We start from the raw sequence: 15,122 nt of genomic DNA on the forward strand, positions 1-15,122 counted from the left end.
CCCCCAACCCTGCAGGGACCCCCATGGACTGTCGCCCCCCTCGGTTCCCCCCGGACCCCCCCTCCGGGCCGCGGCCCCTGCAATGCCGGCGCCGTCCAGGGTGGGAGCTGTGCTGGGGCCGGGCCGGACCGGGGGAGCGCCGCGTCCCGAACCCGCCGGGCCACGCCTGCCCGGGCAAGCTGGGAACCGGCACCGGCACCGGGACCCGCACCGGCACCGGGGGCAGGTAATGGAGCCGCCACGGGGAACCGGATCGCCGCCCCCCATCCCCCTCCCCCCAAACCCCCAACCCTTGGGGGGGCTGCGAGCCCACGGAAAGACCCCCGTGGGAAGGCGGGGAGGGCAGCGGGAGTGGGGGGCTGGGGAGAGGGGGTAGACCCCCCCTTGCAGAGCCCTGGGGGGTCGGGGGAGTCCTACCCGGACCCCTCGAACCTTATCGGGAGCCCCCAGACCCACCGGAACCCTCTCAGCCCTGCCGGGACCTCCCGGCCCTACCACCCCCCCGGGACCCCCACCCCTTCGGGCGACTCAGCCCTCCCAGGATCCTGGGGGTCCCCAGGCCTTCTGGGACCCCCTTAACCCCACCAAGACCCCCCCCAACCCCCCTAGGACCCCCCCTCAACCCTACCAAGGATCTCTGGGACCCCCCCCCCCTCCTCCATCGCGGGCACTCGGGGTGGCAGCTGTGTCTCCCCACTCCACGGGGGTCTCCCCACGGCATCCCGGGGGGGAAGGGGAGGGGATGGGGATGTGAGGTGGGGGTGTCTGTGGATTGGACCCCCCCGGAGGTTCTGCCGGTGCCGGTGGTGACGCAGAGCGGTGGTTTCCCAACCGGGAAGTCATTTTGTGTGTGCCGGGCCCGGAGCCGCCTTCCCCGGGGCCACGGGAGGGGGGGGAACCGGGGGGGCTGAGACCGGACACAGCTCAGTGCAAGGGTGGGCAAGAGGTGAGGGGCGTGGGGGGGGGGGGATGAGACCCCCGTGGTGCGGGGAGGGAGCGGGGGGGCTACCGAGGCCTGAGCGACCGATAGCCCCCCTTCCCCCCCCCCCTTTTTGGGTGTTGGGGGGTGGGCTTGGGGGAGAAGGAAGGGTCCGAATGGAGGGGGGACGGGGGGGTCGCGGCGTTTTGAACCCCTTTTTTTTTTTTTTGGGGGGGGGGGGTCGTGCGGGGATTCACTGCGGGCTCGTACGGGGTTGAGCGGCTTCCTGGGGCTCATTGCGGGGACTGGGGAGGGGTTGCGGTGCTGGATTTTTTTTTTGGGGGGGGGGGAAGGGGGAGTTTCTCCCCCCACAACTGATTCCCCACCCCCCCAGCCCCCCCCCCAAGGCCTTTCCGCCGGATCCGGCAGCGCTGGGGCGTTATGGCGGGGCCGGCAGCCGCGTTTCCGAAGGAAATGGAGCAAGAAAGCTAAAAAGAAAAACCCAACAACCCCCTCGCCCCCTCCCCCCGCACAGACAAACCCCCCCCTCTCTTTCCCCCCGACCCCCAGTTTCGGCCCCCCCCCCTCTCCCCCCGGGATGTGTCACAACCTGCCCGTTCTCAGCCACCTCCTCTCCCACCGAACCGGACTCTGGACCCATCCCAGCAGTGGGGGGGGGGGCAGAGGAGGGTGCTGGTTCTGTTTACCGGGGTCCAGGGACCCTCTAAACACCCCCCCCCCCACCCCGGTAAAATCCCCCCCCCCGGTAAAATCCCCCCCAGTGTGGGGACTCTCAGGTGTCTTGTGCAGAGGCCTCAGGGGGGGTGTGGGGGTTTTGCCTCTTTTCCCACCCATTTTTTTGGGGGTGAAAACCCCCCCCCCTTTTATTTCCACACCCCCTCTGCACTCCCTCCACCCCTGGTGATTTCCCCCCCAGCCCCCTCCCCATTTTTCTCGGGCTCCGGCTCCTTTTCGGAAAGGATGGGCTCTTTGTAGCCACTGGGGCCACCCCTGGCCCCCCCATCCTGCCACAGCACCCCCCAAACATGGCCTGCACCGGGGGGTGGGACATGGGGATGGATCCTACCCTGAGGGGGTCCCTGGGGGTCACCTTGGGGGTCTCTGCGTGAAGCCAAGGGGTGCCCTGGAGCTCTCTGTGCAACGCTGGGGGCTCTGGGGATCTCTGTGTAATTCTGGGGGTCTCCCCGGGGGTCTCCATGGGATGCCCAGGGTTCCTCAGGGGTCTCCGTGCCATACCGGGGGTCCCTGGGGGTCTCTGTGTAATTTTGGGGGTCACCTTGGGGGTCTCAGCAATGCCCAGGGTTCTTCAGGGGTCTCCGTGCCATACTGGGGGGTCTCTGGGTAATTCTGGGGGTCTCCTCGGGGGTCTCCATGGGATGCCCAGGGTTCTTCAGGGGTCTCCGTGCCATACTGGGGGGTCCCTGGGGGTCTCTGGGTAATTCTGGGGGTCTCCTCGGGGGTCTCCATGGGATGCCCAGGGTTCTTCAGGGGTCTCTGTGCCATACCGGGGGTCCCTGGGGGTCTCTGGGTAATTCTGGGGGTCACCTTGGGGGTCTCAGCAATGCCCAGGGTTCCTCAGGGGCCTCTGAGGTCCCTTGGGGATCTCAGTGCAAGACCAGGGGTCTCTCAGGGGTCTTTGTGCCACACTGGGGTTTCTCGGGGGGGGGTCTCCATCTTAGTTTGGTTGCTGGATTTTGGGGTTGTTTCGGGGGGTCCAGGAACTGCAGGCACACAGCCCAGCCCCCCGAGCCGTGCCGTGCCTCAGTTTCCCTACCGTGAGCCAGCGTCCCCTCCCGACCTCCCTCCAGCAGGGGACAAACCCTTCCCTGGCTCTGCCTCCCCCCCAGGTGCATCCCCCCAACTCAGGAGGTCCCCCAACCCGTCCCCATGGAGTGAGCCCACCCGGGGGTCTCTGCAGCGGCGCGGCCCCCCCGGCAGCCAGCCCGGCCGGGAGCCGCCAGGATGAGCGACTTCTGGCACAAACTGGGCTGCTGTGTCGTGGAGAAACCACAACCCGTGAGTAGCTCCAGCCTGGGAGGGTCCAGGAGGGTCTGGGGATCCCATGGCGAGGTGAGGAGTGGGCTCATGGCCTTCATCCACTTGCAGAAGAAGAGGAGGAGACGGATCGACCGCTCCATGATCGGGGAACCCATGAACTTCGTCCACCTGACGCACATCGGCTCCGGAGACATGGCCGCGGGGGAAGGGCTGCCCATGGTATGGGGAGCATGGGGGGCTTGGGTGTCACTGTTGGGGTGGTGGGTCCCATGGTTGGGTGCTGATGGGTCCCATGGGTGGGTCGCAAGTGTCAGAGTTGGGTGGTTTGGTGTCACTTGGGTTGGTGGGTCCCCTGATTGGGTGATGGATCCCATGGTTGGGTGCTGATGGATCCCATGGCTGGGTGATGGGTCTCATGGTTGGGTGATGGATCCCATGGCTGGGTGATGGATCCCATGGTTGAGTGCTGATGGATCCCATGGCTGGGTGATGGGTCTCATGGTTGGGTGCTGGATCACATGGTTGGGTGATGGGTCCCATGGCTGGGTGATGGGTCTCATGGTTGGGTGCTGATGGGTCCCATGGTTGGGTGATGGATCCCATGGCTGGGTGCTGGGTCCCATAGTTTGTTGATGGGTCCCACAGTTGGGTGCTGGGTCCCATGGTTGGGTGCTGGGTCCCATAGTTTGTTGATGGGTCCCACAGTTGGGTGCTGGGTCCCATGGTTGGGTGCTGGGTCCCATAGTTTGTTGATGGGTCCCATGGTTGGGTGGGTGCTGGGTCCCATGGTTGGGTGCTGGGTCTCACAGGGGTCTCTGCCCCCTCCCCCCAGACGGGTGCTGTGCAGGAGATGAGGTCCAAGGGTGGACGGGAGCGACAGTGGAGCAACTCCCGGGTCTTGTAGCCTGTGAGTACCCCTGGGAGCAACACCCGTGGCACCACCACCCCCACCCAGCCAGCACTCGGGCGGCTCCGTCACGCGGCCTCTCGGACTTTGCGGATTCCTGGCTTTTTCAGCCCAAAACTCGAACTGCCTCGAACCCCCCCAAGCCGGAGGAGCAGCCGAGCGCTTGAACCCCGTGGTGATTCGACCCTCGCTGCCTCTGGGCCCTCCGTGCCCCCAGAGACCCCCCCTTCCCTGGGTGGGGGGCACGGGGCTGGCAGCCCCCCCGGGATCCCATCCCAAGGGACGCTCCAGGAGCTGCCGGGCTCCACCTGGATGTGCCAAATCCTCCTGGTTTTCCCTTTTTTTATCCACGCCAGCATCTCCCGGGGGTCCCTCGCCGTGTGCCTTGGATTTTCCCTGGCAGGGAGGGGAGGTTGGTGAAGGGGGAGGGGGGGGTCCCGGGGCAGAGGTTGATTTGGTGCCTTCCCGGAAAAGGGTGAAAAATGAGCAAAACTGGGATGAAACCCCCACACTTCGGTGCAAAAACGGGGATTCAACCCCCGACCCTCCAGTCTCTCAGCAGGGGCAGTGCCAAACCTCCTGCTGGCAAACCCACCGCCTGCCTTCTTTTTTTTTTTAGGGTTTTTTGTTTGTTTGTTTGTCCAAAAGCCAACTCCAGGCAACCTTCCCCACCTGGGAGGGGGTCACCCTCTCTGCTGGCATCACCACTCGGGTGGGGGTTTCACCGGCACCGGACGAGGCAGGACGGGGCCCGACCCGAGGAGGGAATTGGGGCTCCTGAATTTCGGGTGTATATAGTTTTTTTTAAATAGCACCAAGATTAAATATTAAAAAAGGAGGTGCCAGGCATCAGGGCCAGGTGGGAGAAGCTTTTCCCCCTTCGCCGTGCTCTGCGCCGGGATGCTCCAGACCCTCGGTGTTGGTCACTGATGCCCGAGTTGGTTTTTCCCCTCATTTGGGGGAAAAAACATCCCACCCCCCCACCCCTCCTTGGAAATAAAACCCTTTTGCTGTCCCCTTGAGCTGCCCCGGGACGTTGTGCCCCAGGGAAAAAGGGGGTGCCCCCAGGGAGGGAGGAGTGGTGTTGGAGCAGTCACAGAAGAAAAGCCAAGAGCTAAAAGTGGGAGAAAAGGGAAATTTAATCCTTGGGGACAGTCCCTGGCCAGCCACACGTCCTGACCCACCACCCCAGGTCCCCCTCGGCCCCCCCAAGGGAGGAAGAACAGCAAGAACTCATTAATCCCCCCCCCCCTCAGTGCCTTCATTACGTGGGTGCAAGCACTGCCCACGCCCCTCTGCTCATGGGGTCCCCAAAAACCCACCCGAGGGGACCCAACCCCATGGGGACTGGGGGGCAAACGGGAATGAGGACCCATTCCCAGCAGGAGCTGAGCACTAACAGAGGTGGCTGTGACCCCCCCTATGCCCAGACACCCCGCAGGGTCCTGCCTGGGACCCCCCCCTACCTTCAGCCCCCTCCTCTCATTTGGGGGAGCCAGGGGGCTGCCCAGCAGCGATGCGGCTGACCCGCTCCAGGACGTCCTGGGGGCAGAGGGGGGGCACGGGCTGTGCCAGCGGGCATTCCTCCACCAAGCTGTTCATGGGGGTGGGTGGGGGGACCACCTCCTCCTCCAGGACCCCCCCGGCACCCCCCGAGCTCCCCCCTAGGGCCGCCCGCAGGATGGGCAGCACCTTCTTCCGCGATGCCCAAGCGTTGCCCTGGGTGTAGGCGGCCAGGCAGGACCAGGGGCTGGGCAGGGGACGGAGGTTCAGGGCCGGTTCCGACGCCTCCTCCAGCGCCCGGCACACCTGGAAGGATGGGGGGGAAGGGGAAATGTCAGTTGGCACCCCCAAAACGGAAGGGGTGAACCACCCTGGGGGTGCCCGGTCCCCGACTGACGGCGCTGCGCAGGGTCTGGCGGGGGCTGTAGACGGCGAGCTGGCGGGAGGGCTCCAGCTGCTGGTTGAAGGAGATGGTCATGGCCACCAGCCCGGCGTATCCCTGGGCTTGGCAGAAAGCTTCCAGGTCCTGCAGGAAGCCCGGACGGCGTAGGAAGGTCTGGAGAGGGGACACGGGCTGCCGTCACCTCGCTGTCCCCGTTGTGTCAGCCCTTGCCTCAGTTTCCCTTCCCCCGTGGTGAGCCTCACCTCCAGGTCAACGTAGATGCCGCTGATGGGGAGGAGCAGATCGTCAGCAGAGAGGACTTTGAGGTCTTTCCGCAGCATCTGCTCCGTCGTCAGCCCTGGGAGACACCAGGAACCAAGTGTGACCCTGGCGTTGTGTCCTTGTCCTCAAGACGAGGGGCTCTGTCCCAGGACCTGCTGCCAAGCCAGACCCCAGGTGACACCACCGGACCTGAGACATCAAACTTGGCTGCTTGGAGGGCTTCAAAGACCTTGTCCCGGGCTGGCAGGTCTGGGAACCTCTCCTCCAGCAGCGAGACACACGCCACGTCCCGGGGTGTCGCCTTCCCGGCGGCCGGGCTGAGGTTGATGCAGTCCAGGAGGATGGTGCCTGGGGTGGGAAGATGGAGAGTTGGGACCATCGGTGGTCACCATCCCCTTGGGTCGGGGCTCCAGGAGGACCTCACCGTGCAGCAGGGCGGCTGTCACCCTGTCCAGCACCCCCGGGGGACCCTGGGCGATGCGCTCGGTCACCAGCGTGGCACAGGAGCCCACGGGTGCCACCGTCAGCGGGCAGCGGGGAGCTCGGTCCCGGTCCAGCGGGCGATGATCCAGAACCTCCACCACTGCCTCTTCCAGGGCTGCGTCGGTGCTGGAGGGTGAGACGGGGAGGGTGAGACCCCCGGCATGAGCCCCCAGGAGGTGTCACCCTCATCCCAGCCTGGAAACCCCCTCGGTTCCTCTCCTACCCTAAAAACACCCCGGAAAGGGAAAAGTTTTTTACCCGCCCTGCAAGGAAAAAAAAAAAACCACAAACCCCAAAACTTCGGGGTGGGGTGGGGGACAGGGACACGAGGTTGTCCCCAGGCTCACCTGGGCAGGACGTGGTGATCCACCAGGGTGAGGGAGAGCAGCCCGGCAGTGTGCAGCCCCCCCAGGTCGATCTCATCCCGGCAGATGAGGGAGGTGGGGGGGATCCCCTGCTCCCCCAGCAGGAACACGGCCTCGGTCCGCAGGGGCAGCTCAGCCCGGGGGATGTTCAGCACAGGGATGAAGGTGGTGGCGGGAGCCGGGGAGGTCTGCGGCCACGGAGGGGGGGGGGGGATAAGGTGAGGTGACCCCCAAGCCACCCTTTTGTCCCCAAACTGGTGGCCTGGCCTCACCTTGGCTAAGAAATAAGCCAGGGCCAGGGCTGAGACGGTGGAGTCCAGGTCACAGGCTTCGTTTCCCATCACCACGTGGACCTCCTGGTGACGCTGGATATGGTCCTGCCGGGACAGGGGACATCAGGGACACGTCCCCATCCTCCAAACACACCCCCCCACCCCAAGCCCACCCCTTTTTGCCACCCTCGAGGGGATGTTGATGTCACCTGCAGGTGCCACCCATCTCCCAGCTGCCACCAGACTTCCCCAAGTGTCCTCGGGAGGAGACCTGGCCGGGAGCCATTCCTGGCAGGAAAACCTCACGTTTTTGGGGCACGTGGGTGTCACCCGTGTCACCCCCACCCCCCTCCCCAGCGTCGGGCGCCTGCCCCGTCACGCTGTCTCCAGGTCCTTTTTTTGGGTGACAATTACTCCGTGCCATAACCCAGATTCCTTTCTTTATTCCATTGAAACCCGGGCAGTAAAAGAGGGGGGGGGGGGGGGAGGTGGGGCAGCAAACGAGGGGTTTGGGGGGGGTCCCTGGGGTGGCTGTGACCCAGTGGGGGGGGGGGCTGAGCTTCTGTTCATCCTGTGACACCTCCCCACATGCACCCCAACCCCTTGAGCACCCCACTCCTCATGCACCCCAATCCCTTTGGCACCCAAACCCCCCCCGCACCCCAATCCCCTGGGCACCCAGACCCCCCCCTGCACCCCAATCCCCCGGGGCACCCTGACCCCCCCTGCACCCCAATCTCTTTAGCACCCAGACCCCCCCCTGCACCCCAATCCCTTTAACACCCAGACCCCCCCCCCTGCACCCCAATTCCCTGGGCACACAGACCCCCCCCTGCACCCCAATCCCTTTGGCACCCAGACCCCCCCCTGCACCCCAATCCCCTGGGCACCCAGACACCTCCCCTGCACCCCAATCCCCTGCGCAACCAGACCCCCCCCGCACCCCAATCCCCTAGGCACCCACACCCCCCCCCTGCACCTCCCCCTTGTATCCCAATCCCTTTGGCACCCAACTCCCCCCGCACCCCAATTCCCTGGGCACCCAGACCCCCCCCGCACCCCAATCCCTTTGGCACCCAGACCCCCCCCGCACCCCAAACCCCCCCTCTCCCCGCTACCTGCAGAGCCGCTCGGTTCCCCGCCACGAACCGCTCCATCACGGCAGCGATCCCCGCTGCCACCCGCCCGGCACGGCCCAGTATGGCCCAGTACACCCCAGTACAACCCGGTACCGACCCCCCCTTACCCCCCCCCAGCCTCAAACCTCGGGGCGGGGCCGCCCGCGCGGGCTGGCGGGAAGGGGGCGGGGGGACCGGGAAGGGGGGTGGCAGGGGGGTGACCCCCCCCAAACCCAACCCCCCCTTCCAGGCACCGCAAAGCCCCCCCCCAACCGGGCTGGACCCCCACAGACCCTCAGCCCCCTCCCCCCCCCAGTCCCCCCTTTATTCCAGTTGCGACTCGTTAGTGGTAACCAGTAACCAGTGACCCAAAGGGGAGGGGGGGGGGGGCTTTAAAATGAGGAAGAAAAGGGGAAATCGGTGATTTTTAGCGCTGGGGGTGGCCACGCCTCGGTCGGTGAGATGGCGGCGGGGGAGGGAGCGGAACCCCCCCTGCCCGCCCCCTGCCCGCCCCCCTCCCGCCTCCTGCCCGGGGGGAGCCCGGAGCAGCCCCGGAGAGAGGGGACAGGAAAAGGAGGAAAAAGGGAAAAAAAGGCGGAAAAAGGGTGGGAAAAGGAGGAAAATAAAGGGGAAAAGAGGGGGGGGGAAGAAGAAAAAAAGGAGAAAGGAGGGGGAAAAAAAAGGGGGGGGAGAGAAGAGGGTAAGAGGTGAAAAGTAGGGAAAAAGAGGGAGGAAGAAGGAAAAAAGAGGGGAAAAAGAAGGAGAAAGAGGAAAAAAAGGGGGAAAGGGAATAGGAGGAAAAAGAAGGAGGAAGAAGGAAGGAAAAGGAAAAGGAGGGGGAAAAGAAGGCAAAAAAGAAGGAAAGAAGAAGGAAAAAAAGGTAAACAGAAAAGTGAAAGGAAGAAAACCCGGGAAAAAAGACGAAAAGAAGGAAAAAAAGGAAAAAACGAAAGGAAAAGACGGAAAGAAGAAGGAAAAAGGTGGGAAAGGGGCGAGCGGGAACCAAAGCACCCAAAGGGAGAGCGGGGGGGGGGGGGGGGGTCGGGTGGGTGCCCCCCACCCGGGGGATGCGGGAGAGGGGGTTTTTGGGGTGTTTTGGAGGAGGGGGCTGGGATGGGGAAACTGAGGCAGGGCCCGTCCCGCCCCGCAGCCAGGGTTGGGCAGCCGGTTCGGCCGGATCCCTCTGTATGGTGATTTTAAATCACTCTTCTTCTACTTTATTTGGTTGAATCTGTTTTATTTTCTCTTTAGAAAGAATATTTCTTTTTTTATTATTACTTTTAAGCCTCTTTACCCCCTGCTTACCCCCGCAGAGCACTTACTATTTTAGTTTGCTTCTTAATGCTCCTCATTTAATGAGTGACCTCGTTACCTCCTCCCCACCTCTCTGCGTTTATTCCATTTGTACAGATGATTTCTTCATTTATTTCTGGGTTTATTCAGTGAGAATATCAACATTCCCACATTCACCCCTGTCAGGAATATTTCCCTCTTGATTTACAGATTTAATACAAATATTTCTGTTCCTCTTTAAGGAAATCAACTTTTAAGTTCATTTATTACTGATAATTAATTACCACCAGTTTACCACCACCCCTCCCTCTCCCTTCCCCTCCTCTCTGTACCTCACACCCAGGGAACGATTTTTTGCCGAATTTCTTCACTTTTCCACAGCCAAATTTCCCAACAAACCCCCAAGTTTCCCCCTCTCTCCCCAGGACCATCCTCACCACCCCGATTTCCAAGGAAAAGCAGCGCTGCTCCAGCTCCTCCCAACCCCTCAGTCCCTCCCAGGTTGGTTTGGGATTTGCTTTGCCAAAGGGATAAAATCCACGTTAAAATAACAAAACTCACACCTTTATTTTATTTTATTTTATTTTATTTTATTTTATTTTATTTTATTTTATTTTATTTTATTTTATTTTATTTTATTTTATTTTATTTCTTTTGATTTGTTTCATGTTTTCACATCCATTTCGAGGTGGGAGCAGCCCCAGCTTTTGGTTTTGCACGGTTTCAGTTAAAGGGATGGAGGGGGGGGAGGACCCAACACCTGGCAGAGGAATTGGCCTCATTACCACTTTATTTACTTTATTTATTTTCTTTTAATTTGTTTTTTTCTTGGAATACCCAAGTTGGACCTTTCTGAGGGAGGAAGTTGGGGATGTGGCTGTTCCTGGAGGGACCCGGAGCATTCCCAGGGCTCTGATCCCGACACCCTCTGGAACCAGGACACCCATGGAGCAGCCCCCTAAGGAGGGGGGGACACTCCTGCCCCCCCCCAGTGGGGAAGGGTCCCACCCCCCCCCAGAGGGAATGATCCCTGGGGACAGGACCCCCCCCCCAGCCCCCCAGCCTCAGCCAAATGCTCCCGAGGAGCCTCTTGCCAAGGGGGGGGGGGTCCTTGGCCGGTGTCCCCCTGCCCAACCCCAGCGCTGAGGTGGGGGGGACAGGGGTGGAGCCCCCTCCCCCAGCCCGCAGCCCCCCCAGGGAAGAAGCCCGGGGGGATTTTTATTCCGTGAAGTGGATCAGGTGGAAGGGGGAGCAGACCCCCATCATCACCCAGAGCCAGAACGGGCCCTGCCCGCTCTTGGCCATCATCAACGTCCTCTGCCTGCAGTGGAAGGCAAGTGGGGGGCCTGGGGGGGCTGGGGAAGGGTTGGGGAGGGGGTGTCAAGCTCGGCTCCCCCCCGGGATGATGTGGGGAGGGGGTCTGTCCCCAACCTCTGCCTGCTCCCAGGTGAAGCTGTCCCCGCAGAAGGAGGTGACCACGGCCGAGGAGTTGATGGCACATTTGGGTGAGCCCCCCCCCCCCAAACTCCTCCCAAGGGACCCCCCCCCAACAACAGCCCCCCCATCCCAAGGCTGTGCCGTGGTGGAGGGGCTGAGGGAGCTGCTTTTCCAGGTGATTGCATCTTGGCTGCCCAACCCCGGGAGCCCTCGGAGGGGCTGGAGCTCAACTTCCAGCAGGTGAGGAACGTCGCCCACATATTCCCCACCCCCCCAAAAAGAAAAACCCCAAACTGTGCCCCCCCACCCCACCCCACGTTTTTTATGGAAGCTTTGGAACAGGTTGCCCAGGGAGGTGGTGGAGTTGCCATCCCCAGCTGGGGGGATGGGGGTGTTCAGGAGATGGTTGAGTGGTTGTAGGACTCATGGTCTTGAAGATCCATCCCAACCACCATGATTCTGGGATCTCAGGGAGCAAACCGTGGCCTTGGGCTGCAGGACTGCACCTCCTGAGGAACTTCCTACCTCCTCCTGAGGAACTCCTTACCTCCTCCTGAGCAATTCCTTACCTTCTCCAGAACATCAACGATTCCATGATGGTTCTCCCCAAGTTGGCAACGGGGCTGGACGTCAACGTGCGGTTCACGGGGGTCTCCGACTTCGAGTACACCCCTGAGTGCATCATCTTTGACCTCCTCAACATCCCCCTCTACCATGGCTGGCTGGTGGACCCCCAGGTGAGCTGGCCCCGTGGCTTGTGTTGGTCCAGGGAGACGAAGGAACGGTCCAAAGGTCGGTGAGGCAACTGGAATGGGCTGTCCAGAGAAGCTGTGGATGCGCCCTCGTTGGATGCGCTCAAGGACATCTTGGATGGGGCAACCTGGGCTAGGGGAAGGTGGTCCTGGCCGTGGGGTTGGACTGGATCATCTGGGAAGGTCCCTTCCAACCCAACCCAACCCAACCCAACCCCTTCCCTGGTGGAAGAAACCCTTCTGAGAAGCTTCTTGGACATCTCTGTGGTGGAGCAGTGGTCCAGCTGGTTGGACACAGTCCCAAGTGACCCCTTCTCTGCCCTGGGCTCTGCTGGGTCCCTGCAGAGTTGGTTCTCACCCCCTGTCCCCCCCCCCCAGAACCCCCAGGAGGTCCAAGCTGTGGGCAAACTCAGCTACAACCAACTGGTGGAGAAGATCATCACCTCCAAACAGGCTCCTGACTCCAGCCTGGTCAGCGAAGGTGAGGGTCCCATCCACCCCCCACCCCACCTTGGGGTTTTGGGGGTGCTGCTCTGGGTGCTCCAGCCCCTCTCCCACCACCCCGCCGTGTCCCCCCCACCCCAGGAATGGTGGCCGAGCAGTTCCTGGAGACCACAGCCTCCCAGTTGACCCAGCACGGGCTCCAGCAGCTGCGGGCGGCTGCCAAGGAGGAGGAGCTCAGCGTCTTCTTCCGCAACAACCACTTCAGCACCATGGTCAAACACAAGGTGCAGCCCCCTCCCCACCACCCCTGGACCCAGCAGACCCCTTCCCCCACCTCCCCACCACCCCTGGACCCAGCAGACCCCCTTCCCCCCCCTCCCCACCATCCCTGGAGCTCTCAGACCCCCATCCCCTCACTCAGACCCCCATCCCCTCCCCCCCATTCCCTCCCTCAGGCCCCCATCCCATCCCCCCCTACCCCCTCTCTCAGACCCCCCATCCCTGGAGCCCTCAGACCCCCTTTCCCCCCCCCCCCCTCCCTCAGACCCCCATCCCCTTCCCCCCATCCCCTTCCCCCCATCCCCTCTCCCCCATCCCCTCCCTCAGACCCCCATCCCTGGAGCCCTCAAGACCCCCTTCCCCCCCCTCCCCAACCCCCCCCTCCCTCAGACCCCCATCCCCTCCCTCAGACCCCCATCCCTGGAGCCCTCAAGACCCCATTCCCCCCCTCCCAACCCCCCCCCTCCCTCAGACCCCATCCCCTCCCTCAGACCCCCATCCCTGGAGCCCTCAAGACCCCCATCCCCCCTGCTCCCCAACCCCCCCACTCCCTCAGACCCCATCCCCCTTCCCTCCCCCCCCACCTCTCTCAGACCCCCACCCCGTCCCCCCCCACCCTCTCCCTCACCCCCCCGTGTCCCCTGTCCCCAGGGCCACCTCTACCTGCTGGTGACAGACCAGGGCTTCCTGCAGGAGGAGGGGGTGGTCTGGGAGACCCTGCAGCGGGTGGATGGGGACAGCCGGTTCTGTGACACCCACTTCCACCCCAGACACCCCACGGGCAAGGAGGGGGGGGCCACAGCAGCCCCCCCAAACCCCCACCCCCACCAGAGACAAGTGGACCAGGTAGGGGGGAAGAAGAGGGGGTGTGGGGGGGGGGCACACAAGGGGGGTGATGCTGAGCCCCCCACCCCCCCTCTCCAGGATTTCCTGCTCGCCCTCTCTCTACAGGGGGTCCGGGACCCCCAGGACCCCCCCCCGGTGCTGAGTGACCTGGAGCTGGCCCAGCAGCTGCAGCAGGAGGAGTACCAGCACCTGCCCCCCCCACAGGTAACGGGGGGCTCCCAGGGATGGGGGGGTCCTCACCCCCTGACCCCCAGCTCTGACACACAGGGGGTGGCGGAGCCCCTTGGGGACACTGGGGGGGGGTCCTGGGGGGTCCCCACCCCTCTCCTTCTTTACCATAGGGAATGGGTGCCCCTGGGGGGGGGGACGCTGGGGGGGGGTCCCCACCCCTCTCCTTCTGCCCCACAGGGGGTTGGTTCCCCCTGAGGACATTTTGGGGGGGTTCCCACCCCTCTCCCTCTGCCCCATAGGGGATGGGTGCCCCCTGGGGACATTTGGGGGGTCCCTGGGGGGTCCCAACCCCTCTCCTTCTGCCCCAAAATGGGTGTCAGTGTCCCTGGGGATATTTGGGGGGTCCTTGGGGGGTCCCCACCCCTCTCCCTCTGCCCACAGGGGGGGCGGGCAGCTGGGGAGCGGCGGCCACGTCAGAAGCCGGAGTTGGACTGCACCCTCCTGTAGCCCCCCCGGGGGGGGGGACACCCCACTAAAGCTCCCTGGGGGGGCACCCACATGTCTGGGGAGACCCCCCCCGGGGACAGTGGGGGGGGGGACACACACACAGAGCACCGGGGGGGCCCTGCATCCCCACAGGGAGCACCCCAACCTTTCCAGTGGCCTTAACGCAGGGGGGGTCCCCCCAGCCCCTGTGTGGGGGGGGTCCCTGCGCTGAGATGGGGGGGGGGGGGATGCACTCAGGGCCCCCCCGCAACGCGGCCTTTGCCCTCGGGAAATAAAGGACTCGCCCGTGGCCACGGCTCTGACACCTGGGGGGGGACGAACCCCACGGGTGGGGGGTCTGGGGGGCTCTGCACCCCATGGATGTTTGGGACGGGGGGGGCCTCTGGGACCCTCTGCCCCCCTGGACACCCCCTCAGGGTGGGGGGTTTTTTGTGGGTTTTTTTTTTTGGGGGGGGTTGTGTTTTTTTTTTTTAAAGTGTGGGGTTTTTTTGGGGTGTTTTGTTTTGTTTTGTTTATTTGGGGGGGTTTGGGTTGTTTTCTTTTGGGGGGGGTTTTGGGGTAGTTTTGGGGGTTTTTTTGCTTTGTTTTTGGGGGGGGGGTTTGAGTTGTTTTATTTTGGGGGTGTTGTTTTTTGGGGTAGTTTCAGGGTTTTTTGTGGGTTTTTTTTTGGGGGGGTTTGGTTGTTTTTTTTTGGGGGGGGCTTGTTTTTTGGGGTAGTTTCGGGTTTTTTTGTTGGTTTCTTTTTGGGGTGTTTTTTTTTGGGGGGGGGTTGGGTTGTTTTATATTGGGGGGGTTGTTTTTTGGGGTAGTTTCGTGGGGTTTTTTTGTTTTTTTTTTTTGGGGGGGGTTGAGTTGTTTTACGTTGGGGAGAGCTGTTATTTTTTGGGGTAGTTTCGTTTGTTTTTGTTGTGTTTTTTTTTTTTTCTGGGGGGGGGGGGGGGCTCTTCCGGGCCTCCTCCTCCTCCTCCTCCTCTCGTCGCTCGATTGTTGAGGTCTGGCGCGCTCCGCCCCCCCCGTTCCCCTTCCCCCCCCCCCCCTCTTCCCCCCTCCCGGTTCCCGTCTCCGTTTCCCCCCCCCCCTCTTCCCCCCCCCCTCACCGGGCGTTGTCAGTGACGTCACTGCCGCCCGCTGCCTGGAGCGCGG

General features: G+C 63.0%; 3 protein-coding genes across 9 annotated transcripts; 2 read left to right on the forward strand and 1 right to left on the reverse strand.

Moving 5' to 3' along the window:
* The first annotated feature begins 126 nt into the window (after window positions 1-126).
* Window positions 127-4,713, forward strand: CDC42SE1 (CDC42 small effector 1). Of its 3 annotated transcripts, XM_030465141.1 has the most exons (5): window positions 127-226; window positions 2,788-2,956; window positions 3,047-3,157; window positions 3,771-3,845; window positions 3,956-4,713. In XM_030465141.1, exons 2-4 carry the CDS (start codon window positions 2,903-2,905, stop codon window positions 3,840-3,842), a joined length of 237 nt encoding a protein of 78 aa, XP_030321001.1. In that variant the 5' UTR covers window positions 127-226; window positions 2,788-2,902; the 3' UTR covers window positions 3,843-3,845; window positions 3,956-4,713. The 3 variants fall into 3 exon arrangements, with proteins under 3 accessions (XP_030321001.1, XP_030321000.1, XP_008502803.1); XM_030465140.1 differs by having other exon boundaries at window positions 3,771-4,713; XM_008504581.2 differs by lacking the exon at window positions 127-226 and having other exon boundaries at window positions 2,776-2,956; window positions 3,771-4,713.
* Window positions 4,714-4,867: 154 nt separating this feature from the next.
* PRUNE1 (prune exopolyphosphatase 1) lies at window positions 4,868-8,416 on the reverse strand. Of its 4 annotated transcripts, none has more exons than XM_030465119.1 (9): window positions 8,251-8,412; window positions 7,133-7,237; window positions 6,843-7,048; window positions 6,437-6,621; window positions 6,202-6,360; window positions 5,994-6,088; window positions 5,746-5,904; window positions 5,538-5,654; window positions 4,868-4,959 (listed from the first exon to the last, which is right to left on the reverse strand). In XM_030465119.1, exons 1-9 carry the CDS (start codon window positions 8,287-8,289, stop codon window positions 4,939-4,941), a joined length of 1,086 nt encoding a protein of 361 aa, XP_030320979.1. In that variant the 5' UTR covers window positions 8,290-8,412; the 3' UTR covers window positions 4,868-4,938. The 4 variants fall into 4 exon arrangements, with proteins under 4 accessions (XP_030320979.1, XP_030320977.1, XP_030320978.1 ...); XM_030465117.1 differs by having other exon boundaries at window positions 4,942-4,959; window positions 5,312-5,654; window positions 8,251-8,416; XM_030465118.1 differs by lacking the exon at window positions 4,868-4,959 and adding an exon at window positions 7,342-7,420 and having other exon boundaries at window positions 4,967-5,654; window positions 8,251-8,416.
* A 1,546-nt stretch (window positions 8,417-9,962) lies between these two features.
* MINDY1 (MINDY lysine 48 deubiquitinase 1) lies at window positions 9,963-14,226 on the forward strand. Of its 2 annotated transcripts, none has more exons than XM_030465123.1 (10): window positions 9,963-10,044; window positions 10,386-10,876; window positions 10,991-11,048; window positions 11,156-11,220; window positions 11,559-11,717; window positions 12,111-12,213; window positions 12,318-12,460; window positions 13,149-13,301; window positions 13,380-13,505; window positions 13,914-14,226. In XM_030465123.1, the coding sequence occupies exons 2-10, from the start codon at window positions 10,616-10,618 to the stop codon at window positions 13,977-13,979; spliced, it is 1,134 nt and encodes a 377-aa protein (XP_030320983.1). In that variant the 5' UTR covers window positions 9,963-10,044; window positions 10,386-10,615; the 3' UTR covers window positions 13,980-14,226. The 2 variants fall into 2 exon arrangements, with proteins under 2 accessions (XP_030320983.1, XP_030320982.1); XM_030465122.1 differs by having other exon boundaries at window positions 13,107-13,301; window positions 13,914-14,221.
* Window positions 14,227-15,122: the final 896 nt, after the last annotated feature.

Source organism: Calypte anna, chromosome 25, assembly GCF_003957555.1.
Source record: "Calypte anna isolate BGI_N300 chromosome 25, bCalAnn1_v1.p, whole genome shotgun sequence".
Taxonomy (NCBI): Eukaryota; Metazoa; Chordata; class Aves; order Apodiformes; family Trochilidae; genus Calypte; species Calypte anna.